The 23,466-nt window shown below is 41.5% G+C and overlaps 1 protein-coding gene across 2 annotated transcripts; it reads left to right on the top strand.

The window, feature by feature from the left end:
- Positions 1-7,997: 7,997 nt before the first annotated feature.
- Positions 7,998-16,156, top strand: LOC121724184 (C-C motif chemokine 3-like). 2 transcript variants are annotated; one of them, XM_042110572.1, is made up of 4 exons: positions 7,998-8,466; positions 13,790-13,811; positions 15,595-15,712; positions 15,872-16,156. In XM_042110572.1, the coding sequence occupies exons 1-4, from the start codon at positions 8,437-8,439 to the stop codon at positions 15,969-15,971; spliced, it is 270 nt and encodes an 89-aa protein (XP_041966506.1). In that variant the 5' UTR covers positions 7,998-8,436; the 3' UTR covers positions 15,972-16,156. The 2 variants fall into 2 exon arrangements, with proteins under 2 accessions (XP_041966506.1, XP_041966505.1); XM_042110571.1 differs by lacking the exons at positions 7,998-8,466; positions 13,790-13,811 and adding an exon at positions 15,097-15,480.
- The last annotated feature ends 7,310 nt before the right edge of the window (positions 16,157-23,466 follow it).

The raw sequence follows: 23,466 nt of genomic DNA, 5'->3' as shown, positions 1-23,466 counted from the left end.
CCTGACTTGGTGGACTGAACACTGTTTTTTCCCGGTGTTTTTTAATGCATTCTAGCTACTGTCAGTGACGCGAGAGAACTTAAGTTATTAGGAAAGTGCGGTGTAAGTTTAGGCTACATTAATTTGTGCGTAGTGCCAGTGTCATTCATTTATTTTACATGTCTTACAACATATATAGGCTACATGCATTCACAGTCGAGTGAAATCAGATATAAGCATACAAAGACGCTTAGAACTCACGTTAAGCCGATGGTAGCACACTGAATGCAATAAAGGACGGGACTGCACCCTTCACAAACCGTAAAATAAAGTTTATTAGTTTTACAGTTGACTACAGTTGACAGTTCACCATCAGTCCACACAAACAATTCTGGTTTCCTTGCACTAGCCATTTCGTCATAGCCTATTCTGTCTGTTTGTAAAGCACAAACTTTGGTCAATTTCTGTAAAGAAACAGTGCCACCTATAGGCCTGGGGTATGAAGTAACGTGTTGAGTCGTGTTGAGATGGATCCGTTTGGACGCAAATATTCTTGATGCGGTTTCAGGGAAGACTGAGGAAAAAAAGATCGGTTTCGTACGTGTGGACTAGCCCTAAATGGGACCCACTGTACAGTAGCTGAAGGTCTGTGGCGAAAGCAGCCATAATGAAAGTGTTCAATTTCAATTTATTGTGCTTATAGAGTGCCAAAACATTACACATGTATCATGGCGCTTCACAGAATGTAGGTAATCAGAGAAAAAAGGAAAGAGAGGAAGAAAAGAAAAGAAAGAGAGAGTCTCCAAATAAAGTCTCCAAAGTCTCACAGTCTCCAAATAAAACGCACATCGGCCTGTTGCCTATTCTGTGTGCCATATAGCCTATTGTCCAAAATGCTTGATTGCATTGCATTCTCCACATTTTTAGCTAAATTTTCATGTACCACATCAGCATTTTTGTTCCGTGAATCTTTTGTAAATTGCTTTACAATAGCGTCGGGCCCTTGTCAGCAGCCTTCGGCTTGCCTCTATTCATTGCCACTATTCACTCCTTCGTCTTCCGATGTCATTTCTGAGTCATCTACAAGATGTTTACACACACACACACACACACACACATTCACCTCCGTAAATAGAACCAACTTGACGTAGACTTCAACCTATATCCTAGATGAGACTGCCTGGGTTATTTTGTTTCGATATCAAACACATAGTAATTGTAGCCTTCAGGGAATAGGCTAGGCATTTAAAAGAGAGACAGAGAGTGATATGACTTGTATGACTTCTACAAGCTCAATAACATCCATAGCAGAAAAAAGAAGGTAAGAAAAAAAGGTAAAAAAAAAAGTCGGGAAACTTAGAAGGCAAGCAAGTTTGGCGGTTGTTGCTAAAAATGTGAACATGCACATTGCACTGTTGTGCGGTGGACTTTCGGAATGAATGGAGTCGGCGTTTCTTTAATATCGAGGCGCTAGTTTGTCCGATCGGCCTGCTGGTATGAATTGCGCTGTCTGTCTGAAAAAGACGCGCTCTCTTCCCATGCAGTCAAAATGAATGGAAGTCTTCAGAACAGGCTTGTCATAGTGTCACCTTGACATGACAGTGCGTAAAGTAGGCTAGCCTATAATGTGAATTCCGACGCTATTGTAAAGCAAAAAGATTCTACAAAAAGAATTTACAAAAGATTCACGGAACAAAACTGCTGATGTGGTACATGATAATTTAGCTAAAAATGTGGAGAATGCAATGCAATCAAGCATTTTGGACGATAGGCTATATGGCACACAGAATAGGCAACAGGCCGATGTGCGTTGAAATAAAAGCCCATCAGCACATCTCTAGTGTGTGGGCCTCTCTCTTGCTCAGAGGGGAGGGGGAGGCTGAGGAGTCGATCAAGCATGGATTCTAAACTCTGTGGTGGATAGGATCTACAATTAGGTGTTAATTAATATTACTACCATAGGTCGAAGTACTCCCAAGTGCTATTGCGCCACACATTGTAGGCCTAGTTCTCCTTTATTCATTTGGAAAATCGTCACGTTTCATGTTGTGTGACCTTACACATTTTTATCAAATACTTGTGCAACTAAGTAGGGAAAACGTGGATGTGTTTGATTAATGCCATCTTACTCCCTCTACGGCTACGGCAGAGCCCGCTAGCATTAGGGGTTTGCACCAACGTCACATTCTGGCCGGTAACTATGGTAACCCAGCACACGCGGCCATATTGGCGATACTCAGTGAATGAAGTACAATGGAGTATTATGCACTTTGGATATCTTACGTGATTGTAGCCGTGTCTAAACAACAGAAAAGCTCATCAAAATGTGTCTAAGATGCAAAGGCATATAGGGCAGGACTTGGACCACAAGAAAAGGCGTGATATTTCGAGAAATTATGGATTATTGTCAGCGCAGATCCATATGAGTTTGGTGAGGTACCAAGTTCAACCACAAGCGCACCCCTTCCTCTGTTAACTTCTGGCGTTATTGTCCCTTCTCCCTGGTTTTTTAATAACTTTTGGAAGTTGATACCTACACCAGATGTTTTTCAGAGTCTGACCTATTGGTACAACCTAAAACACAGCAATAATTAACCATTTTCCTTGACGATTTTAGGGATTTACTCCAGTGCCTAATGCTTTCTAATGAGGCGAGTATCTCCAATATGGCGATCTGATGACACGCCGTGAAAACCCCTAATAGCAACATGCTAACACATTCGCGCCGCACGCCAGAGCGTTTGAGTGCACATACCGACGCGGGAGAGGTATGACTCAACTCGTGAAAGTTAAGGTAAGAACATATATTACTACTGATTTTGGGTGGCGTGTTCCTTTAAATGGAGATGTAGATCATCACTGGTGTGGTAATAAATCTACATTGTGACGAGTTGACACAAATGATTCACTTTGACGAATTTATGTAGGGCCTAGTCTAGTCAATTAGCCTACGTCGTCTCAGCCCTAGTTACTTTACGTTGAGCCATGCTCTTCCTTACTTGAAACACCTTTGAAAATAGAGGATTGAAGCGGTGTTTGGGAATGAACGTTAGCTCAGATGCTTTTTGAGACTTTTTGTGGTCTTAATGCAACATTTTACAAAGCACTGACAGGGCCACCAAGGACTGTGAGCGAATCGACAGCAGAAAAACCTATTTAGCAAGCAGAAATGTCCCAGCCTGTTTAGGATGCTTCATAGACAGGTTATCTTTCAGGTATATTTTCCATTAGAAAACCATTGCTTTAGCGAAGGCGTTGTGGCTAACTCAGGGGCGGAGCCAGACATTTTAAACATTGGGGGCTTAGGGTTTTTAGGGTTTAAAACCCTGATGGGATGCTACCTTGTCTCAATACATTTTTAATTTGAACTCTGGCCAAAGTACATTATGGTCAGGTTTAGCACAGCCCCACACATTGTGAACCCACTGATTATAATGTTCAGTGGAACACATTATTCTCTTCATGAGACATACAGCTACCTTGGACACAAAATTAACATTGCAGGAGAATGGAAGGAGCAAGTAAACACCACTGGGGGTACCAAACATAGAGTGGATCTACACCAGCATGCGGATTTCACATCTTCTGAACATGCTGAACAGCGATGACAAGGATGTTAGGGAGCTGGCTTGATCCTCCCTGTTCCTGGATGTAAGAAGATGCAAGGTCCCTTTGGCCAGGGAGTCAGATCCCCACTTCCTAGGATTCAAAAGGAAAAACAGCGGAAAACTTGATACACACTCTGCTGGTTTTGGGGTCTGGTCAGACTGGCCAGATCTGAATGACCTTTGCTTACGAACAGGAGTGTCACTGGAGTGGGTGCGGTCTGACTCTGGGACTGTGATGGTCTCAGAGGACATTATAACTGACCCTCTCACTGCCGTCAAGGCAACAGCTACATATGGTGGTCACAGCCATCTGCTTACATCTGCAGGTGGCCGGCGAACTCTTATGGACTTACACCAACTTCAACAACAACACTGGACTGGACTGAAACTTCAGAAAAAAACTTGCATGTCTTCCCTTTGCTGACCATTCTGTGTCTCACTCATTCCTCATTCCCCTGCACTCAATGAGGACATTCTCACATTTACAGTTAAAGCCAGATTACAAGTCCTCCCTACTAGACTCAACCTCTCTATCTGGTTTCCCACAACTCAGGTCCCTCATTGCTTGCATCACACCTCAGAACATATCACTGAAACACTGTCATACATCGTTAATGGCTGCCATGCCTACAAAGGAATGTACATAGCACGTCCATTTTCCACCCTCAGTAAGAATGTACAAACATTCCCAGGTAAAACCATCCATGTTTCAGCACTGCAATAGTAACTCTAACCGATGTTGCATACTGTGGTAAAGACATAGGCTACCGGTAGGCTATAAGGTTGTCTCGTTCAACTGGATGAGGATTTCCTCGAGTTGCCCCAATTAACGTCGATGCTGCATATGGATCAGTGACAGAGGCACTGTAGTTTCAAAGACTGTTGCAGTTCATTTCAAGACTTTTCGTCAATGGTAAGACTAGAATTCTATTTCAATAGGCTATGCTTGCTTGGGCCTCTTGTGTTAATGTGCGCTGTGTGTGACCTGCGTGTGTGCACGCTCATCTGATTCTGTAGACAATTCCATTTGTGGTTTGTTCCGTTTTAATGGGCTAAAAAGACAGGCTATCCACAAACGTGAACGTTTAATCACTAGCATGGGAATAACTGAGGCATCATCTGCGTCGGGCTCGGGTCGGGTTCGGACATAAAAATGAAAATGCCTGTCGGGTTCGGACGCAACTCTGTCGGACGCTGGCCGGGTTCGGACAGAAATTTGCGGCCTGAACCGCACTCTAGTGCAGACTACTCGTATTCATATTTGGTAGCCTAGGACACGTACACAGGTTGGTAGTAAGAGGGCTGCAACTACTTGGGATGGCCAAAGGGAGGGCTAAACAGCTTGCAAAGTACTGTGCCATCTCTGCTATTATTGGCAGCCACCACATATGGCAGAGACGTAGCTACTTATACCCTTAAGAACTGAGTATTGTGCTTGTTAAGTTATATATCACTTAAGTTAAGTGATATTGTGAAGACCTGGTGCATGCTACTGGTCCATAGGTTTGCATATGTATTGTACTGCATTCTTAATATTTGTGTCCCTGTACCATTTTCTTCATGTGGACATAAATAAATGGTTGAAATGTGTGTGTGTGTATGTGTCTGTCTGCATGGGGTTACGTTCGATTCAAGTCAGAAGTTGGTCCATCCGGTCCCGCATTCACGCCACTCCATTAATAGATTAATGTTACCAGACAGCTCTGTAAAATGTGTGCAGGGATTTCTTGCATTATGATAGCTAGAGTTGCGGGACTTGAATAAATCATGCACTATACCCGCAATCCTGTGCTGAAATGTAGGTAATCAGTAATCAGTAGGCCTAGGCTATATTTTATTTTGATGTAGGCCTAGTTACCGTAGCTATCTTGCTGATTGATTGACTGCTGTGCCAATAATTAACGTTAGTTGTGCTTGGCTCATGCTCGACTCGTAATCTGGACCTGAGTGGGGAGTGTTGGATAACATCTGTTGATGTCGAGGAAGGTATTTTTTCCCCTAAAATGCATGAAAATAAGAGATATTTGCTCAGTAACAGTACATTTTGTAACATTTATAGAGAAACCGAGGGGAAGTTAAATTAGAAATTAGAATCGTTGGAAATTGAAAACACACACAAAAAAAAAAAGATTCGGGGCTTTTGAAAAAAGATTCGGGGCTTGAGCCCCCGAAGCCACCCCCTCGCTCTGCCAATGGGCTAACTCACTTAGCCTCACTGGAAGGAACAAGGAAGGACTGCAGGCTTTTACCCAGACCCGAAATCTGGTTTACCAGGGCAGCCATACCTGGAACCTCCTGCAGCCAGGGCTTGGAGGAAATTGTCCTTTCCATCATCAAACAAATAGCATGTCGGCGCTCCAGATCAGTAGACTTGACAAGTTCAGCATTGAGCCTGCTGAGAGTGTACTGCTTTATTTCTTCCATGCGGACTTCAGAGTCTGCTGGGTCCATGCTTGGTCAGTTCGTACTGTCAGGGTAGGCGGAAGGACCCAAGTGCAAGACTCTTCCAAGGCTAACTTACACATTTACAAACTTACTTACGGACTCAGACAGGGTAAACAGAGAGACGAACCGACAAAGGACAGAGGAACGGGGGGGGGGGGGGGGGGGGGGGGGGACAACGACAGGTGACAGACAGGTAAACACAAAGCACTAACACAAGCTAGGTCAACAAAACATACAAGAATGATAAAAATATTAACAGGTAGGGGGAGACAAAACTAACAGTCCAGGTGGGGATTGTGACATTTACAAATGATTAAATATGAATAATAACAAAATATCAAATAATAATATAATACAGCATACAAAATGCCTACATAAGAAATAAGATTACATAAAGGGTGTGTGTGTGTGTGTGTGTGTATTATGTGAAAGTGAAAAAAAGGGTGGAATGTCTGCACACTAAGGGTTAGGGTTAGTAAGTTGCATGTCACTCTATGACGCGGGAGACTGGGGTTTGATTCCTGCTCACTGCAGAAATGTTGAAGGTGCTGTTCTCACAGCTTAACCAAGCTAGATAGATGGATACAGTAGATATATAGAGATAGAAGGTTGGGCTTGTGGAACTAGGCTACATGGTCCTCCCTTTAGATTGGGGGGCTGCAAAATTTACTACAAATAGGTAAGAAAGGTCTTATAAGCACATGTTATTCTAAAGAGTTACCAAGGTGTTTATTTAAAAAAAGGTTAATATACAGTATAATAAAAGTAAAGAAAAGATTGAATCAGAAAACAATATACAATCAAACACAAAAGTGGCAAAGTAACAACATAATCCAGGAAACAAGGCCTAACAACAAAGCCTGCGTCAAGGCCATACCAGCTTCTCAATCTGTGGCCATGCCAGTCTCTCTTTTTTAGACACAGGTGCTCTGATGTGCTTTTCCCATTCATGGTGTCTCTTAATGTTCTACGAAGGCTTGATATATACACCTTACTAAAGATGTTTATTTTTCCCCTAACAATCTCATAAAAGTTCCACAAAATAAACATTCCTACAAATAGCATAAAGCCCTAGAATCTATTGAAGTGAGTGGGGAAACACATGGCAAGTGGAACTACGGGGCAACCGTCGCCGTCGCATCAGTCTAATTAGCCCTCTTTCTATTTTTCAGGGCGATTTGATACGTCATAATAAAAAACAGCTCTCTGGTCAGTGTAGCTCCACTGAATCGATGGATGATCGCGTCACCAGTAGTGTTTGTAGTAAAGCCATTAACAGAATTCCACAGTGAATGTGTGTGTGTGTATTATATGAATGAGAGCCTTCCTCTTTTCAGTGGTCCCAGTCTTTCCTTCAGCATGATCCTGTGTATGAATCAAGACAAGCATACTAAAAGAGGAAGAATCTCTAGGAAGGGCACGATTGACCACAATCATTTCCATTAGGGCCAATTCTTGTTGTCAGTATTCTGAGAACAAGAACATGACCTTGGAAACAAGGGCATTCTTTCCTGAGTTTGCTCCAAACTGAGTTAAATGAGATATTGTCTGCCACACTTTGTAAAACGTCCTTTTTTAATTTTGAACTCCTTTTCTTTGGTAGAAGATGTGCCTTACGCGTGAGGTTTTATTCACGCTGCTAGGCAGCCTGGATTCCATGGACCCGATTTTCTCCTCAACGAAGGAACCAATCACAGAATGGAGGGCGGACAGCAAGACGATGACAACACACTGAAGTGGTTATGAGCTACGTACAGACGCATTTGATAGACATTCGTAGCGCCCAATAAACGGCTTAAACCACGTCTCAAATACGAGAAAATTATTGTATAGTTCCTAGACCCCATCTCAATGAGATGATGAGGTCTGGCGTTAGCCAGGCTATTTCTTTGGGTCATTTCAAGTGCAAAACGCTGAGTAACTATTGTGAACACATACTATATGGGACAAATGGAATTCTTTTTTTTCAGTGGCATTTGCTTTATATCCTTCTCACCTGTACCTCTTTTAAAATTGCCCAATCAGTTTTTGAGATAGCAATAAATAGACCCAGAATTCCTTTACAACAAATAATAACTAAACACTTTGGCTGAAGTAAAATATGAAATCTGCTATGGTCTGTAGTCTTCCTGGAGATGCACTTCTGACAAAACATGTGGAAGCGCACTTGGGAGAAGTTTTAAGAACAAAAGAGGAAGCCTATGTAAAAGGAGAACAATCATGTCTACAAAGAAACTTCTAAATGCTAATATGATGTCAGGACAGACTCCTATAAGAGACCAACCAAGGAGCTGCAGTCATCTCATCTTCAGCCTTCACACAGGGCATCTCATTTTCAGCCTTCACACAGGGCATCTCTTCTCTTCAGCCTCACTGCTTTGAATCATCTGCTGCATCTGTCACCATGAGGACCCTGGCTGCTCTTCTGGCTCTGGTGCTGGTCATCTCAGTTAGTGGTGAGTGGAAACTGTTGAATGTATAGGCCCATATCATAATGTAGCACAATGTACAGTACATGAAATATATTGTGAGAGCAAACTGTAATATAATTATTGTTTGAACTGTTACAGCTCAGTATGGACCAACTACAGAGCAATGCTGTACAAAATACTACTCTCATACGATTCCTCAGAAAAAGGTGGAGTCTTACTTCAAAACCGGCAGCAGCTGCTACCTGACTGCTATTGTGTGAGTATCAATTTGCCTACACTGTTTCCCTGTAGCTATTAGTGAAGCATGTGTGATCTGAAACCATAAAAGAAGCTATGTAATCCAGTATTTTGTTTTCTCCAAATTATGTCTGTTTCAAAGGCTTTTCCAAACTTTTCCCCTCATCTCTGTGTGCAGGCTTAAAACAGAGAAAAAGATGGAGTTCTGTGTGAAGCCTGACCTGCCATGGGTTCAGAACATTGTCACCAATTTGGGTTCTACTGCCTCTCCTCTGTGAATGAATCCCCACCATCTATGGTCATCTCGAGAGAAGTCCCACCTGGACTCTCCTGATGATAGTGATTTACTCAACTAATTTAAGATACTTCAATCTCATGCTGTTGTTTGTACAAAATCAGTGTTGTGTTAAAATTGTCTATATATTTAATTTGTTCCATTACAAATGTTGTTGCTGAGGTACTATATGTAATAAAATATATTTGCATGAATTAAATTATTGTACGTCATCATTTCACATTTTTCTTCACTGGATAACATGCATTTAGGAGAGCTCGGATACCGCATAGGGCAGTTAAAGAGGGAATTCTGTGTGAAAAACCAGACCTGTTAAGGGAGAAGCTCATTATTCCTCATCAAACGAGTCACCATTTTCTTTTGGGACCAAACCACATCATCGCATCAGTTTTGAGTAAGACTGGAATATGCAGTTACTGAATAGCAAATAGTATAGCCTTTGGAAGAGGAAATTCTGTGTGAAAAAACAGACATGTTAAAGAAGTTCAGTATTCCTCAACAAGTCAACAAGTCAACATTTTCTCTTGGGACTAAACCACATCAAGGGGTGCAGTTTTGAGTATAGCGTAACCTTAGAGGGCAGCTTTGCAATGTCAAAGTAAATTGCATTTGTTTAATTAACCAGGTTTAAATAAATTATTACACATCCTGAGCTAGTATGTAGAATGTCTGGTCCCAAATGAAAGTTCAGGCTCATTATCAACCACACATGCATCCCAGGTTGAAGAATATCAAACTTTTCCTTATACAGGAGAAATCCGGCGAGTTTTCACATACTGTAGATCTCCGTTTCTCAAGGTCACCAAGTACTGTTGGTAAAAAAAAAAAATAATAATCAGAAAACAATCGTTTTTTCCTAACTCGAGTTGTTAGTTTTAACAGCTAAAGCAGCCAGGCAGCTACTACACTCTGGGGATATGGACAGAGGCTCACAGACATGCCCCCAGAGTGTAGCGCGTTAACTGCCTTGCTGCTTTAGCTGTTGGAACTAGCAACTTCACCTAGGTAAAACTGATTGTTTTCATTTTTTTGGACAGACAATACTCAGAATGTATTTAGTACAATTTATGCAACAGGGTTAACCCAAAGTGCTTTACTGTCAGGGTAGGCGGGAGGACCCAAGTGCAAGACTCTTCCAGGCAGTATCTCAGACAAACACACTTTATTTTTAAACTACAAACTTACACATTTACTACAACTTACTTACGTACTTAGACAGGGTAAACAGAGAGACAAACCGACAAAGGACAGAGGAAGAGACCAAGAAGACAATGACGGGGAACAGATGCAAGCAGAAACAGAGGGACAACTAACAAGACAGGAAGTGCAGACCATATAGGGGATGGGCGGGACAACGACAGGTGACAGACAGGTAAACACAAAGCACATGGCACAAGCTAGGTCAACAAAACATACAAGAATGATCACAACATTGACAGGTAGGGGGAGACAAAACTAACAAATTAATGATTAAATATGAATAATAACAAAATATCAAATAATAATATAATACAGAGTACAAAATGCCTACATAAGAAATAAGATTACATAAAGAGTTTGTGTGTGTGTGTGTTTGTGTGTGTTTGTGTGTGTATTATGTGAAAGTGATCCTTTGTTACGTGCCAGTCTATGGGTTAGACACGCAACAAAAGGGTTGAGGTTGATAACCTCCAAAAAGGCGGATGAACTAAATAGCAATCAAATTTAAGGTGTTAGTAAGGTTACGGTGATAGTCTTCCTGGAGATGCACTTCTGACAAAACATGTGGAAGTGCACTTGGGAGAAATTTTAAGAACAAAAGAGGAAGCCAATAAAAAAGGAGAACAATCATGTCTACAAAGAAGCTTCTAAATAGGATATGATGTCAGGACTCACTCCTATGATTGTGTGTGTGTGTGTGTGTGTGTGTGTGTGTGTATTATGTGAAAGTGAGCCTTTGTTACGTGCCAGTCTAGGGGTTAGACACACAACAAAAGTGTTGAGGTTGAACACCTCCAAACAGGGGGATGAACAAAATAGCGATCAAATTTAAAGTGTTTATTTACAAAAAGGTGAACGACAGGGCAACCATTGCCGTTGCATTGCTCTAATCAGCCCCTTTCTATTTTTCAGGGCGATTTTGATACGTCATAATACAAAGCAGCTGTCTGGTCAGTGTAGCTCCACTGAATTGACGGGTGATCACGTCACTAGTAGTGTGTGTAGTAACGCGATTAACAGAATTCCACCATTGCGTTTGACTGTCGCATCGCCAGCCGTGTGTGACAGCCTTTACTGTCTGAATTCTGAAACAATTCTTATCATCTAGGTTTGAACATTAGGTGAAGCAAGGCAAGTTTATTTATACAGGACATTTCATATACACAGGGGTACAGTAATTCAATGTACTTTGCATAAACAAAAGCAAATAATGACATCAAATGGCAATAGTTAAAAGTAGCCTAGTTTAAAAAGTAAAGTACACAAAGTAGAATAATTAAAGGACAGAATGCGTCACAAAATCTGATTACTGAAACACAGCTACCAACTTAACCTTGTGCTTCAGTAAAAGGAATGATAAGTGTTCTGACATCAGATTGGAACATACATGTTCAAAATATGACATGTATGAGTACAGTCATTATTAGAAAGTGATTCATGAAGACATAAGCTTCCTTATGAGAATTAACTATTTATAGAAGACTAGTAGCTTCCTGTACCTCTTTTCACTTTTGCCCATTCAGTTTTCCATAATCTGCCGCATTTTGTAATAAACTGTTTGAACGCAATATATAATACATTATACCGCATTATGTTATAAGTTATTACAAAATGTGGTTGTTATTACAAAATATGAGTGTTTTCATTGATAAAAACAGCATAACAATGTGTATTTTACCCAAAATTCACTATTGTCAAAGGGTTCAAATGTTCACTTTTTCAAATGTAGGCTTTTGCCTATTTCTTTACGCAAAGGCTGACCGACTGCATTAGTTCTGAATGAAGAAATTAAGTCATAAGTGAATAAGAAACGTGTTTATTACAGGAAGCACAGAGTAATTCCTGAGTTTTGACTTACTTGTTTTCCATTTCAAAGAATCAAAAGTTGATCATGGCATGCAGACCAACTGTGCTTTTGAATAGATATTTCTACCATCATGCTTCAGGTGACATGAATGTAATAATCATGAGACACAAAGTATTTTTCCTTGACACAAATGCTGACAGAAGATATATGCAAGTATAATCACATCATACTTTCCCAGATATGGGTAGCCTATACTGTCTTGAAAACTATATAGCCTAGAATAGTAGATGGCCTTTACAATGACCAAAGTACACTGAAAATAGCCTAGGCCTCAAATGTCTTTCTTTGCCATATGCATGATCAATATCAGCAGAATTTTTTTTTAATAGTTCTTAAAGACTGGATGCAGCTTAATTTGATATGGTTTGACATGAAACTGCTAATGAGCCTTCTTAAAAAAGTGAAAAAATGTGGGTTTATTAGATTATGCTGTAAAGGTCTTCTTCTTCTTGTGGCAGCCGTGGTTAGCGCTTCGGACTCGTAACCGGAGGGTTGCCGGTTCGAACCCCGACCAGCAGGAGCGGCTGAAGTGCCCTTGAGTAAGGCACCTAACCTGCTCACTGCTCCCCGAGCGCCGCTGTTGTAGCAGGCAGCTCACTGTGCCGGGATTAGTGTGTGCTTCTGTTCACTGTGTGTTCACTGTGTGCTGAGTGTGTTTCACTAATTCACGGATTGGGATAAATGCAGAGACCAAATTTCCCTCACGGGATCAAAAGAGTATATATACTTATACTTACTCCTTCATAAGGTACCCTACTATTTCAACGTAAACCTACTAAAGTTTGATTCTTGACATTACTGCAAGCAGGACAATGGACATGGATGCATAAGGATTCTGGAAAGGATGCTTTCCAGAAAGCGCTGCTTGGAAAACTATAATTAGTTAAGCTATTCGTACTGACATAAACATAAACATAGGCTAACATCAGATGGTATTGGCTCGGCCTATAACATGTTTTTAATATATTTTTATTTATTTATTATATATTTATTTTTCATGCTAATGATATTGATGAAGGGGTGTTTACAAGGAGGAGACCTAAAACCATCCGGCAACGCATAAGTTCATGTTCATTTGTAATTTATAATGGCCACATCTGGAAGAGTGGCATACGCACGTTTTTTGTGCGTATGTTCGTTTTTTTTTTTCTAAATCACACATACTATCATTTCAGAAATTATCTAAGATCAAATGTAAAACTACACACTTTCCATACTCAAGTAAGTACAGTTACTTCTGTAAAAAAGACTCTAGTAAAAGTATAAGTAATGATTCAACTTCTTTATTCAAATAAAAGCAACAAAGTACAGACTCTGAAATGTACTTAAAGTATAAAAGTAAAAAGTATCCTAGCCTTTTTGAAAGACTATTTTTCTAGTTGTTTCTACTAGAAGAAGCGAACTGTAGCCTAATGATATTCCAATGTTGTCCAATGTTCCTTGTTGCCAAGGATGAACTTGCAGAGAAACAAACATTCTGTTTGAGGTAAGCTCGATGGCAGAATAGGCCTAGTAGGAAAATGTCTGAAATGTTCCCCAAAAATTTTTAAGGAGGGAAAGTAAACAAAGAATGTGAAGTGTTCTCGTCTGTACAGGTTCTGATAAAGCACTGAATTTGACAAAGTTTTCCATTATCACTTCTCTTCAGCCTTCACACAGGGCATCTCTTCTCTTCAGCCTCACTGCATCTGTCACCATGAGGACCCTGGCTGCTCTTCTGGCTCTGGTGCTGGTCATCTCAGTTAGTGGTGAGTGGAAACCATTGAATGTATCAATCACAATGTACATAAAAAGATGGAAGTAACAATTGCTTGAACTGTAACAGCTCAGTATGTACCAATTACAAACGATTGCAGTGAAAAATACTACTCTCAGTCTAAGTCTGAAGCGAATCCTCCACACACAGGGATGGATTACTGCACGGGCCTACCGGGCCCAGGCCCAGGGGCCCAAGGGGTCAGCGGGCCCTGAAGCCCAAGCCTTTGCATGGAATCATTGCCTCAATATCAACAAATCAGGATGAAGGCTATGAATCTGATTAAATGTAGTATTGGCCATCCCCAAAATGCACCAGAATACAAGAAATCACATCAAAAAAATGAAATACATCTGGGCCCAGAAAGTTCATAATCCGCCCATGTCCACACAAGGTGGTGTCTTACTACAAGACTAGCAGGAGCTGCTATCTGAGAGCTCTTGAGTGAGTATTACAATTGTATGGGATCTACAGTATGTATGTGGTAATCTAGTTGTTTTCTCAGCAGATGCATGAAAGGGAGGCTAACCAAATAACTGTAAGACTTGTGAAGTTTAATTTTCTTGTTTTGGCAAGAAACTGCATAGCCTATCTGAAAATAATTCCTGACCATGTCAGCATTGGCCGAACAGAACACAGATGCAAAGCAGAGTTGATATGGCAAGCCAATTTAATGTGACAGACTGAAGTAGCCTATTCTTGCAGTTGATAAGCAGCTGTTTTCCACTCGCCAAAGTGGTGCAGTGCCTGCACTTTGTAAAACCTCCTTTTTTAATTGAACTCCTTTTCTTTGGTAGAAGATGTGCCTTACACGTGCGATTTTATTCACGTTGCTAGGCAGCCTGGATTCCATGGACCCGATTTTCACCTCAACGAATGAACCAATCACAGAACGGAGGGGGGACAGCAAGACGATGACAACACACTGAAGTGGTTATGAGCTACGTACAGACGCCTTTGATAGACATTCGTAGCGCCCAATAAACGGCTCTGGGCATTCGTAAACCACGTCTCAAATACGAGAAAATTAATGTATAGTTCCCAGACCCCATCTCAATGAGATGATGAGGTCTGGCGTTAGCCAGGCTATTTCTTTGGGTCATTTCAAGTGCAAAACGCTGAGTAACTATTGTGAACACATACTATATGGGACAAATGGAATTCTTTTTTTTCAGTGGCATTTGCTTTTTATCCTTCTCACCTGTACCTCTTTTAAAATTGCCCAATCAGTTTTTGAGATAGCAATAAATAGACCCAGAATTCCTTTACAACAAATAATAACTAAACACTTTGGCTGAAGTAAAATATGAAATCTGCTATGGTCTGTAGTCTTCCTGGAGATGCACTTCTGACAAAACATGTGGAAGCGCACTTGGGAGAAGTTTTAAGAACAAAAGAGGAAGCCTATGTAAAAGGAGAACAATCATGTCTACAAAGAAACTTCTAAATGCTAATATGATGTCAGGACAGACTCCTATAAGAGACCAACCAAGGAGCTGCAGTCATCTCATCTTCAGCCTTCACACAGGGCATCTCATTTTCAGCCTTCACACAGGGCATCTCTTCTCTTCAGCCTCACTGCTTTGAATCATCTGCTGCATCTGTCACCATGAGGACCCTGGCTGCTCTTCTGGCTCTGGTGCTGGTCATCTCAGTTAGTGGTGAGTGGAAACTGTTGAATGTATAGGCCCATATCATAATGTAGCACAATGTACAGTACATGAAATATATTGTGAGAGCAAACTGTAATATAATTATTGTTTGAACTGTTACAGCTCAGTATGGACCAACTACAGAGCAATGCTGTACAAAATACTACTCTCATACGATTCCTCAGAAAAAGGTGGAGTCTTACTTCAAAACCGGCAGCAGCTGCTACCTGACTGCTATTGTGTGAGTATCAATTTGCCTACACTGTTTCCCTGTAGCTATTAGTGAAGCATGTGTGATCTGAAACCATAAAAGAAGCTATGTAATCCAGTATTTTGTTTTCTCCAAATTATGTCTGTTTCAAAGGCTTTTCCAAACTTTTCCCCTCATCTCTGTGTGCAGGCTTAAAACAGAGAAAAAGATGGAGTTCTGTGTGAAGCCTGACCTGCCATGGGTTCAGAACATTGTCACCAATTTGGGTTCTACTGCCTCTCCTCTGTGAATGAATCCCCACCATCTATGGTCATCTCGAGAGAAGTCCCACCTGGACTCTCCTGATGATAGTGATTTACTCAACTAATTTAAGCTACTTCAATCTCATGCTGTTGTTTGTACAAAATCAGTGTTGTGTTAAAATTGTCTATATATTTAATTTGTTCCATTACAAATGTTGTTGCTGAGGTACTATATGTAATAAAATATATTTGCATGAATTAAATTATTGTACGTCATCATTTCACATTTTTCTTCACTGCATAACATGCATTTAGGAGAGCTCGGATACCGCATAGGGCAGTTAAAGAGGGAATTCTGTGTGAAAAACCAGACCTGTAAAGGGAGAAGCTCATTATTCCTCATCAAACGAGTCACCATTTTCTTTTGGGACCAAACCACATCATCGCATCAGTTTTGAGTAAGACTGGAATATGCAGTTACTGAATAGCAAATAGTATAGCCTTTGGAAGAGGAAATTCTGTGTGAAAAAACAGACATGTTAAAGAAGTTCAGTATTCCTCAACAAGTCAACAAGTCAACATTTTCTCTTGGGACTAAACCACATCAAGGGGTGCAGTTTTGAGTATAGCGTAACCTTAGAGGGCAGCTTTGCTATGTCAAAGTAAATTGCATTTTTTTTAATTAACCAGGTTTAAATAAATTATTACACATCCTGAGCTAGTATGTAGAATGTCTGGTCCCAAATGAAAGTTCAGGCTCATTATCAACCACACATGCATCCCAGGTTGAAGAATATCAAATTTTTCCTTATACAGGAGAAATCCGGCGAGTTTTCACATACTGTAGATCTCCGTTTCTCAAGGTCACCAAGTACTGTTGGTAAAAAAAAATAATATAATAATCAGAAAACAATCGGTTTTTCCTAACTCGAGTTGTTAGTTTTAACAGCTAAAGCAGCCAGGCAGCTACTACACTCTGGGGATATGGACAGAGGCTCACAGACATGCCCCCAGAGTGTAGCGCGTTAACTGCCTTGCTGCTTTAGCTGTTGGAACTAGCAACTTCACCAAGGTCAAACTGATTGATTTCATTTTTTTGGACAGACATACTCAGAATGTATTTAGTACATTTTATGCAACAGGGTTAACCCAAAGTGCTTTACTGTCAGGGTAGGCGGGAGGACCCAAGTGCAAGACTCTTCCAGGCAGTATCTCAGACAAACACACTTTATTTTTAAACTACAAACTTACACATTTACTACAACTTACTTACGTACTCAGACAGGGTAAACAGAGAGACAAACCGACAAAGGACAGAGGAAGAGACCAAGAAGACAATGACGGGGAACAGATGCAAGCAGAAACAGAGGGACAACTAACAAGACAGGAAGTGCAGACCATATAGGGGATGGGCGGGACAACGACAGGTGACAGACAGGTAAACACAAAGCACATGGCACAAGCTAGGTCAACAAAACATACAAGAATGATCACAACATTGACAGGTAGGGGGAGACAAAACTAACAAATTAATGATTAAATATGAATAATAACAAAATATCAAATAATAATATAATACAGAGTACAAAATGCCTACATAAGAAATAAGATTACATAAAGGGTGTGTGTGTGTGTGTGTTTGTGTGTGTATTATGTGAAAGTGATCCTTTGTTACGTGCCAGTCTATGGGTTAGACACACAACAAAAGGGTTGAGGTTGATAACCTCCAAAAAGGCGGATGAACTAAATAGCAATCAAATTTAAGGTGTTAGTAAGGTTACGGTGATAGTCTACCTCGAGATGCACTTCTGACAAAACATGTGGAAGTGCACTTGGGAGAAATTTTAAGAACAAAAGAGGAAGCCAATAAAAAAGGAGAACAATCATGTCTACAAAGAAGCTTCTAAATCGGATATGATGTCAGGACTCACTCCTATGATTGTGTGTGTGTGTGTGTGTGTGTGTGTGTGTGTGTGTATGTGTGTCTGTGTGTGTGTGTGTATTATGTGAAAGTGAGCCTTTGTTACGTGCCAGTCTAGGGGTTAGACACACAACAAAAGGGTTGAGGTTGAACACCTCCAAACAGGGGGATGAACAAAATAGCGATCAAATTTAAGGTGTTTATTTACAAAAAGGTGAATAACAGGGCAACCGTCGCCATTGCATCGCTCTAATCAGCCCCTTTCTATTTTTCAGGGCGATTTTGATACGTCATAATACAAAGCAGCTGTCTGGTCAGTGTAGCTCCACTGAATTGACGGGTGATCACGTCACTAGTAGTGTGTGTAGTAACGCAATTACTGTAACAGAATTCCACCGTTGCATTTGACTGTCACATCGCCAGCCGTGTGTGACAGCCTTTACTGTCTGAATTCTGAAACAATTCTTATCATCTAGGTTTGAGCATTAGGTGAAGCAAGGCAAGTTTATTTAGGACATTTCATACACAGGGGTACAGTAATTCAATGTGCTTTGCATAAACAAAAGCAAATAATAAATTAAAACATCAAATGGCAATTAAAAGTAGTTTAAAAAGTAAAGTACACAAAGTAGAACTAGATGTACCGCATAGCGGTACAAAATATGACCGCCGCTCAGTCCTGTACATCCGTTCCGCGAAAATAAATCACACTTCAATTTGTCTCCATATTTTACTCCATCCCCCACTCTTGAAACTTTTGTGTATGCTCGTTTGGCATGCCTGAGTGTGTGTGTGTGCGGCTGCACAGAAAGTAGCCTACTGGTGCTGAAAAGGTGAATAGATTGTAGAATAGCCAAAGAAGATGTAGCATTGTTATAAAACCTTTAAAATCTCTAAACAATCACAAGTAGGGCAGTTCATCACAGTTCATCCATTGCAACTGGATTGATGAAAGGTCACTTACACCTGTAGGCTACATTGTGTTTGGGAAAAGCAAAAGGTATCAGCATAATGTTATTTTTTTTATGTATTTATAAACAAAAACATCTCTGTCAGTTCCATGCCGTTTTCAACAGCTATCAAAAGGTCATTTTTGGATGGATGGATTTTTTGTGAATGTTTCTTCTTCTACATAAGATTTTAGTCATCTTTAGTTCATGTAATACTTTATTGTCAATGCACAAATTAAGTAACAGTAGTCTGAAACGTTATTGTTAATGCACAAATTAAGTAACAGTAGTCTGAAACGAAATGCTGTTTTACATCTAACCAGTGGTGCAAATAACTGACATGTCCAAATGGGCCTTGATGAAATGTGTCGCTAGACTGTTCATACACATTTTAACGGGCCAAAGTTGAAGAGCTTTTGTCCGTTATTGTTCGTGCAAATATAGGCTGATTCATGTTCCCTTGCATTGTGTAACTGAGGTCCATGGCTAGTCTGGCTTTCATCAGACCAAGCTCAATCTTTTAAGAAATCAAAAAATAAATAGTGGGCAGATCAGGCTGGGTTCACCCAGCCTAGTCCATAGGCACCCGATATTGTTTAATTTTCCGATTGAGATATACACGCTCTGGCTATTCTAAATGCAAAAATGCATCAGGGAGTTATGACAAAACTGTAACTAACAAACTAGATCCTAATAGAAAGCTGTTAGCTTCCCTAAGCTACAGGTAGGATTATAAGGTAGGCCTATTTACAACATAAATTGTCAATAGGCTATGTTGGCGACACAAATAAAATCTCCTTTGGAAACCAATGTCTTTTTTTTTTTTTTTTTTCATTCACCTAATACGGTAAAAAAGCACAAAAGTATATATTTTTTATTTAGTAAAATTGATATTAGCCTAAAATAAATATTATCTTGATATGATGTTTACCTTACTTAGATTTCATAAGACCAATCATTTGAGTGGATCTAAATCAAGTGACTGCAAACATTTTGTATGTTAGGCTACTTCAAAAACTGAAATGGAGCTTGTTTAAATAAACATTTCAAAACCGCACTCAGAACAACCAAAGACAACCAAACGGGAACGTTGTGTAAAGGTACTGTGCAACCACAGGAGAACGTTTTAGTTGGTTGGTTTCCTTAACGTTTAGGGAATGTTAGAACCCTTAGGGAACGTTCCCTAACCGTTAGTTTTTGGTTTGGTTCGAACTAACCTTTAGGGAACCATACACTAACGTTCCCGAACGTTCCCTTAACGTTTTGTGTTAGTGGGGAATTACGCCTTACAATATCAAGCGGACTTAAACTGCCATATCGTGGCGAAAAGTTGTAATAAAATTCACGCAGCTCCATGAGTCAAGGAAAGCGCGAATGAAGTAGCCACTTCTAAATGGGACCCACTAGTAGCTTAAGTAGCTTAAGGTGTGTTGCTAAAGCAGCCATAATGAAATGAAGGTGTCATTGTTTGGATACTTCACACACACCTGCTTTTTAATTTCACAGACTACAACTACCAAGCTGGAATCAAAGCACATCGATTCTCCTCTCACACCCTGCACGCACTTAAAACAAAATAAACAGGCGTCTCAGTCTCATGCATGTATAGGCAAAATTGTATCAGACCGGTGTAACGTTGTTAAATCTTCCATTGCACAGAATGATTTTGTAGCACGTGCAATAAATGACAGTCGAAAGATACAAACAGTGCTGCTATCAATTTGTTTGGTATAACTGCATTTATAGTTTTCTACAAATGCAATCAATCAAATTGGCCTCCATCACTCAACCAACGCTAACGGTAACATTACCTAGGTCCTTATTGATATTACAAGATTAACGTACCTGCAGTAAAAACCAAGCATGTCCGATAAACATCCTCAGATTTATTTCGGCTTCAAGAAGAAATGGGAATTACACTTCATGTGAACATCGTCCTATCGTTATTAGATGTTCGCTGCGGTAAATTACAGTCCTTGTAGGAAGCATCCATTGTTTTTCCAACCCACTTTTAACTTCCAACAAATTACGTCTCACTGCAATGATGCGCCATCTAGTGGACAAACGACTACTTATCGCCAATACTGAAAATGCAGCCATGATGATGATGATGAATATTTATTTTGGCTTTCTTTTAATCCTACTGAATTTGTAATTATGTATCGGCCGTTCTAATACCGATAGTATGTGGGTGCCTGTGTGTGTGTGCATGTGTATATGTGTGCACCGCCATCTACAGGCCAATGAGTGTACAGTCACTAAATGTACACATAACCTAATTTTTTTAGACCCCCCCATGGATGAAATTCTACGAAACTTGGCATACCCCCAGAGAATGCCAGGTCAATCATACACATAAAATTTGGTGCAGTTCTGAACATCTTAACTGAAGATAGGGGCGATTAAAGCAGAATAATATTGCATTTTCATTTTTTACCGGGGGGGGGTGCAAATCACAAATGAGTGATTATGGGCCAGGTTGATGTGGGTTCAGGTAGTTATTTAGGAAGCACGGGGGGGGGGGGGGGGGGGGGGGGGGGGTGTTTATGCACATGGAATGGGTTAACATGACCCCTGGAGGCAAACATACGGAAAAAATTGGTCATCCTAGGCCCTACGGTTCTCAAGATATTCACAGAAAACTGTGTCTGCCCTACCCTCCTTTCGGGGGGTCCAGTACAGCGGGGGGGCTACAGATCAAAACAGAAAACCGATGGTTCCATGCTATCCATGTGGGGTTACATGCCCACCAAGTTTCGTGTACCCCGGTCTTTCAGTGTCCCGGGAATCCTTGTTGGTGTACGGTCACTAAATGTACACATAAATTATTTTATTGTAAGGCCCCCCATGAACGAAAGTTCACAAAACTTGGCATGCATTCGGAGGGTGTCATAATGATCCTACACTTTCAATTTCGTGCAGTTTTGACCATGTCAGCCAGATATATTGTGGTGAAAACACCTAATTTTTTGCTTTTTAATTTTTAACTAGGTGGCGCTATGCATGAAATAAGTGGTAATGGGATGGGCTGACATGCCCCCTTAAGACCAACATACAAAAAAAAGGTGGACCTCCTAGGCCCTACGGTTCTCGAGATATTCACAGAAAACTGTCTCCGGCCACCTACAGGCCAGTTGGTGTATAGTAACATAAATTAATTTATTGTGTGGCCCCCCATGAACGGAATTCGACGAAACTTGGTGTTCCTTCAGAGGGTGTCATAATGATCCTACACTTCCAATTTCGTGCAGTTTTGACTATGTTAGGTCACAGATACCTGCGATTACAACACCTCATTTTTACTTTTTTGTGTTTAACTAGGTGGCACTATACATGAAATGAGTGGTTATGGAATGGGTTGACATGGCCCCTTGAGATCAACAAACAAAAAAAAAATGGTCCTCCTAAACCTTACGGTTCTCAAGATATTCACAGAAAACTGTGTCTGCCCTACCCTCCTTTCGGGGGGTGCAGTCCAGCGGGGGGGCTACAGATCAAAACGAAAAATGATGGTTCCATGCTATCCATATGGGGTTACATGCCCACCAAGTTTCGTCTACCCCGGTCTTTCAGTGTCCCGGGAATCCTTGACGGAAATTTGGACATGCGAAAAAACATGCATGGCCGGACATGCATGGCCGTAAGCATACGCACAAGCATAAACGGGACCAGCAACATGAGTCCCCTTCCAGGCATGGCCAGGTGGAGGTCCCTGGACCTGCTAAGCGTCCGGCTCCAGCTGCCGTGACCGAGGGTGATGGCACGGAGTCGCTTCAGATTCTCATAGCTCTCCAGGCTCTGGCTAGGAGGATGGACTGGCTGGAGGGTCTCCAGGGCACGTCATCCTCTTCTCTGCCCCCTGGCCAGGAAGGCTCCTCGTCCAGGCCTGAGAGCCATGGTGCGGATGTTGATCTTGGTAATGTGGATGTGCTGTCGCTCCATGCCCCTCATTCTACGATCGATGATGTAAGCGGGGACGGCCTCCTGGAGGAGCTACATTCAGACATGGTGGAGCCAACTGATGAATCCACGGTGCCGGGGGAGGTCCCCGTCGGCTCCTTGATGTCACGGGTGTTGAGTGCCTCCAAGATCCAGGATCTTCAGGCCCCTATGCCAGACATGGCTTCCCTTGGGGGAGTCTGGGAAGGCGTCTCGCACAGCAGCCCACCACCCTGTATACCCGTGGCAGAGGATTACACGAAGGTGCTGCGGATGGCATGGGGTAAGTCGCTACAGCGCCCCCAATTCAATCCAGGTTGCCGTCAGCTGGCGAAGGCTGCCTATCCGGCTGACTCGGGGCTAGGGGATATGCCACCGGTCGAGCAGTCCGTTGTCGCCTGGACTTCCCTGGGGCCTGCCAATGCATCTCCCAATCCACGCTGCCCGCGTAAGGAGTGTGCCAAGACGGATCGTCTCATCACGCACTGCTTTGACGCATCAGCACGGGCAGCCCGTATGGGCAACGCCCTGGCTATCACTCTGGCGGCTCTGCGAAAAACGATGAGCCCGGAGGACCATGATGCAAGGGCCCTGGTGGATGCCGCACTGTCAGCCCACTCCCAGCTGACGCGTGATGTGGGGAGTGCTATGGCCTCTGCGGTGCTGTGCCGTAGACAGGTGTGGCTTGCCCAAACCTCTCTCCCTGATGCCATCAGGACAGACCTGTTAGGT

This window comes from Alosa sapidissima, chromosome 11 (assembly GCF_018492685.1).
Source record: "Alosa sapidissima isolate fAloSap1 chromosome 11, fAloSap1.pri, whole genome shotgun sequence".
Taxonomy (NCBI): Eukaryota; Metazoa; Chordata; class Actinopteri; order Clupeiformes; family Clupeidae; genus Alosa; species Alosa sapidissima.
Note: the sequence above shows the minus strand (reverse complement) of the source record. Positions and strands in the feature narration are given on the sequence as shown.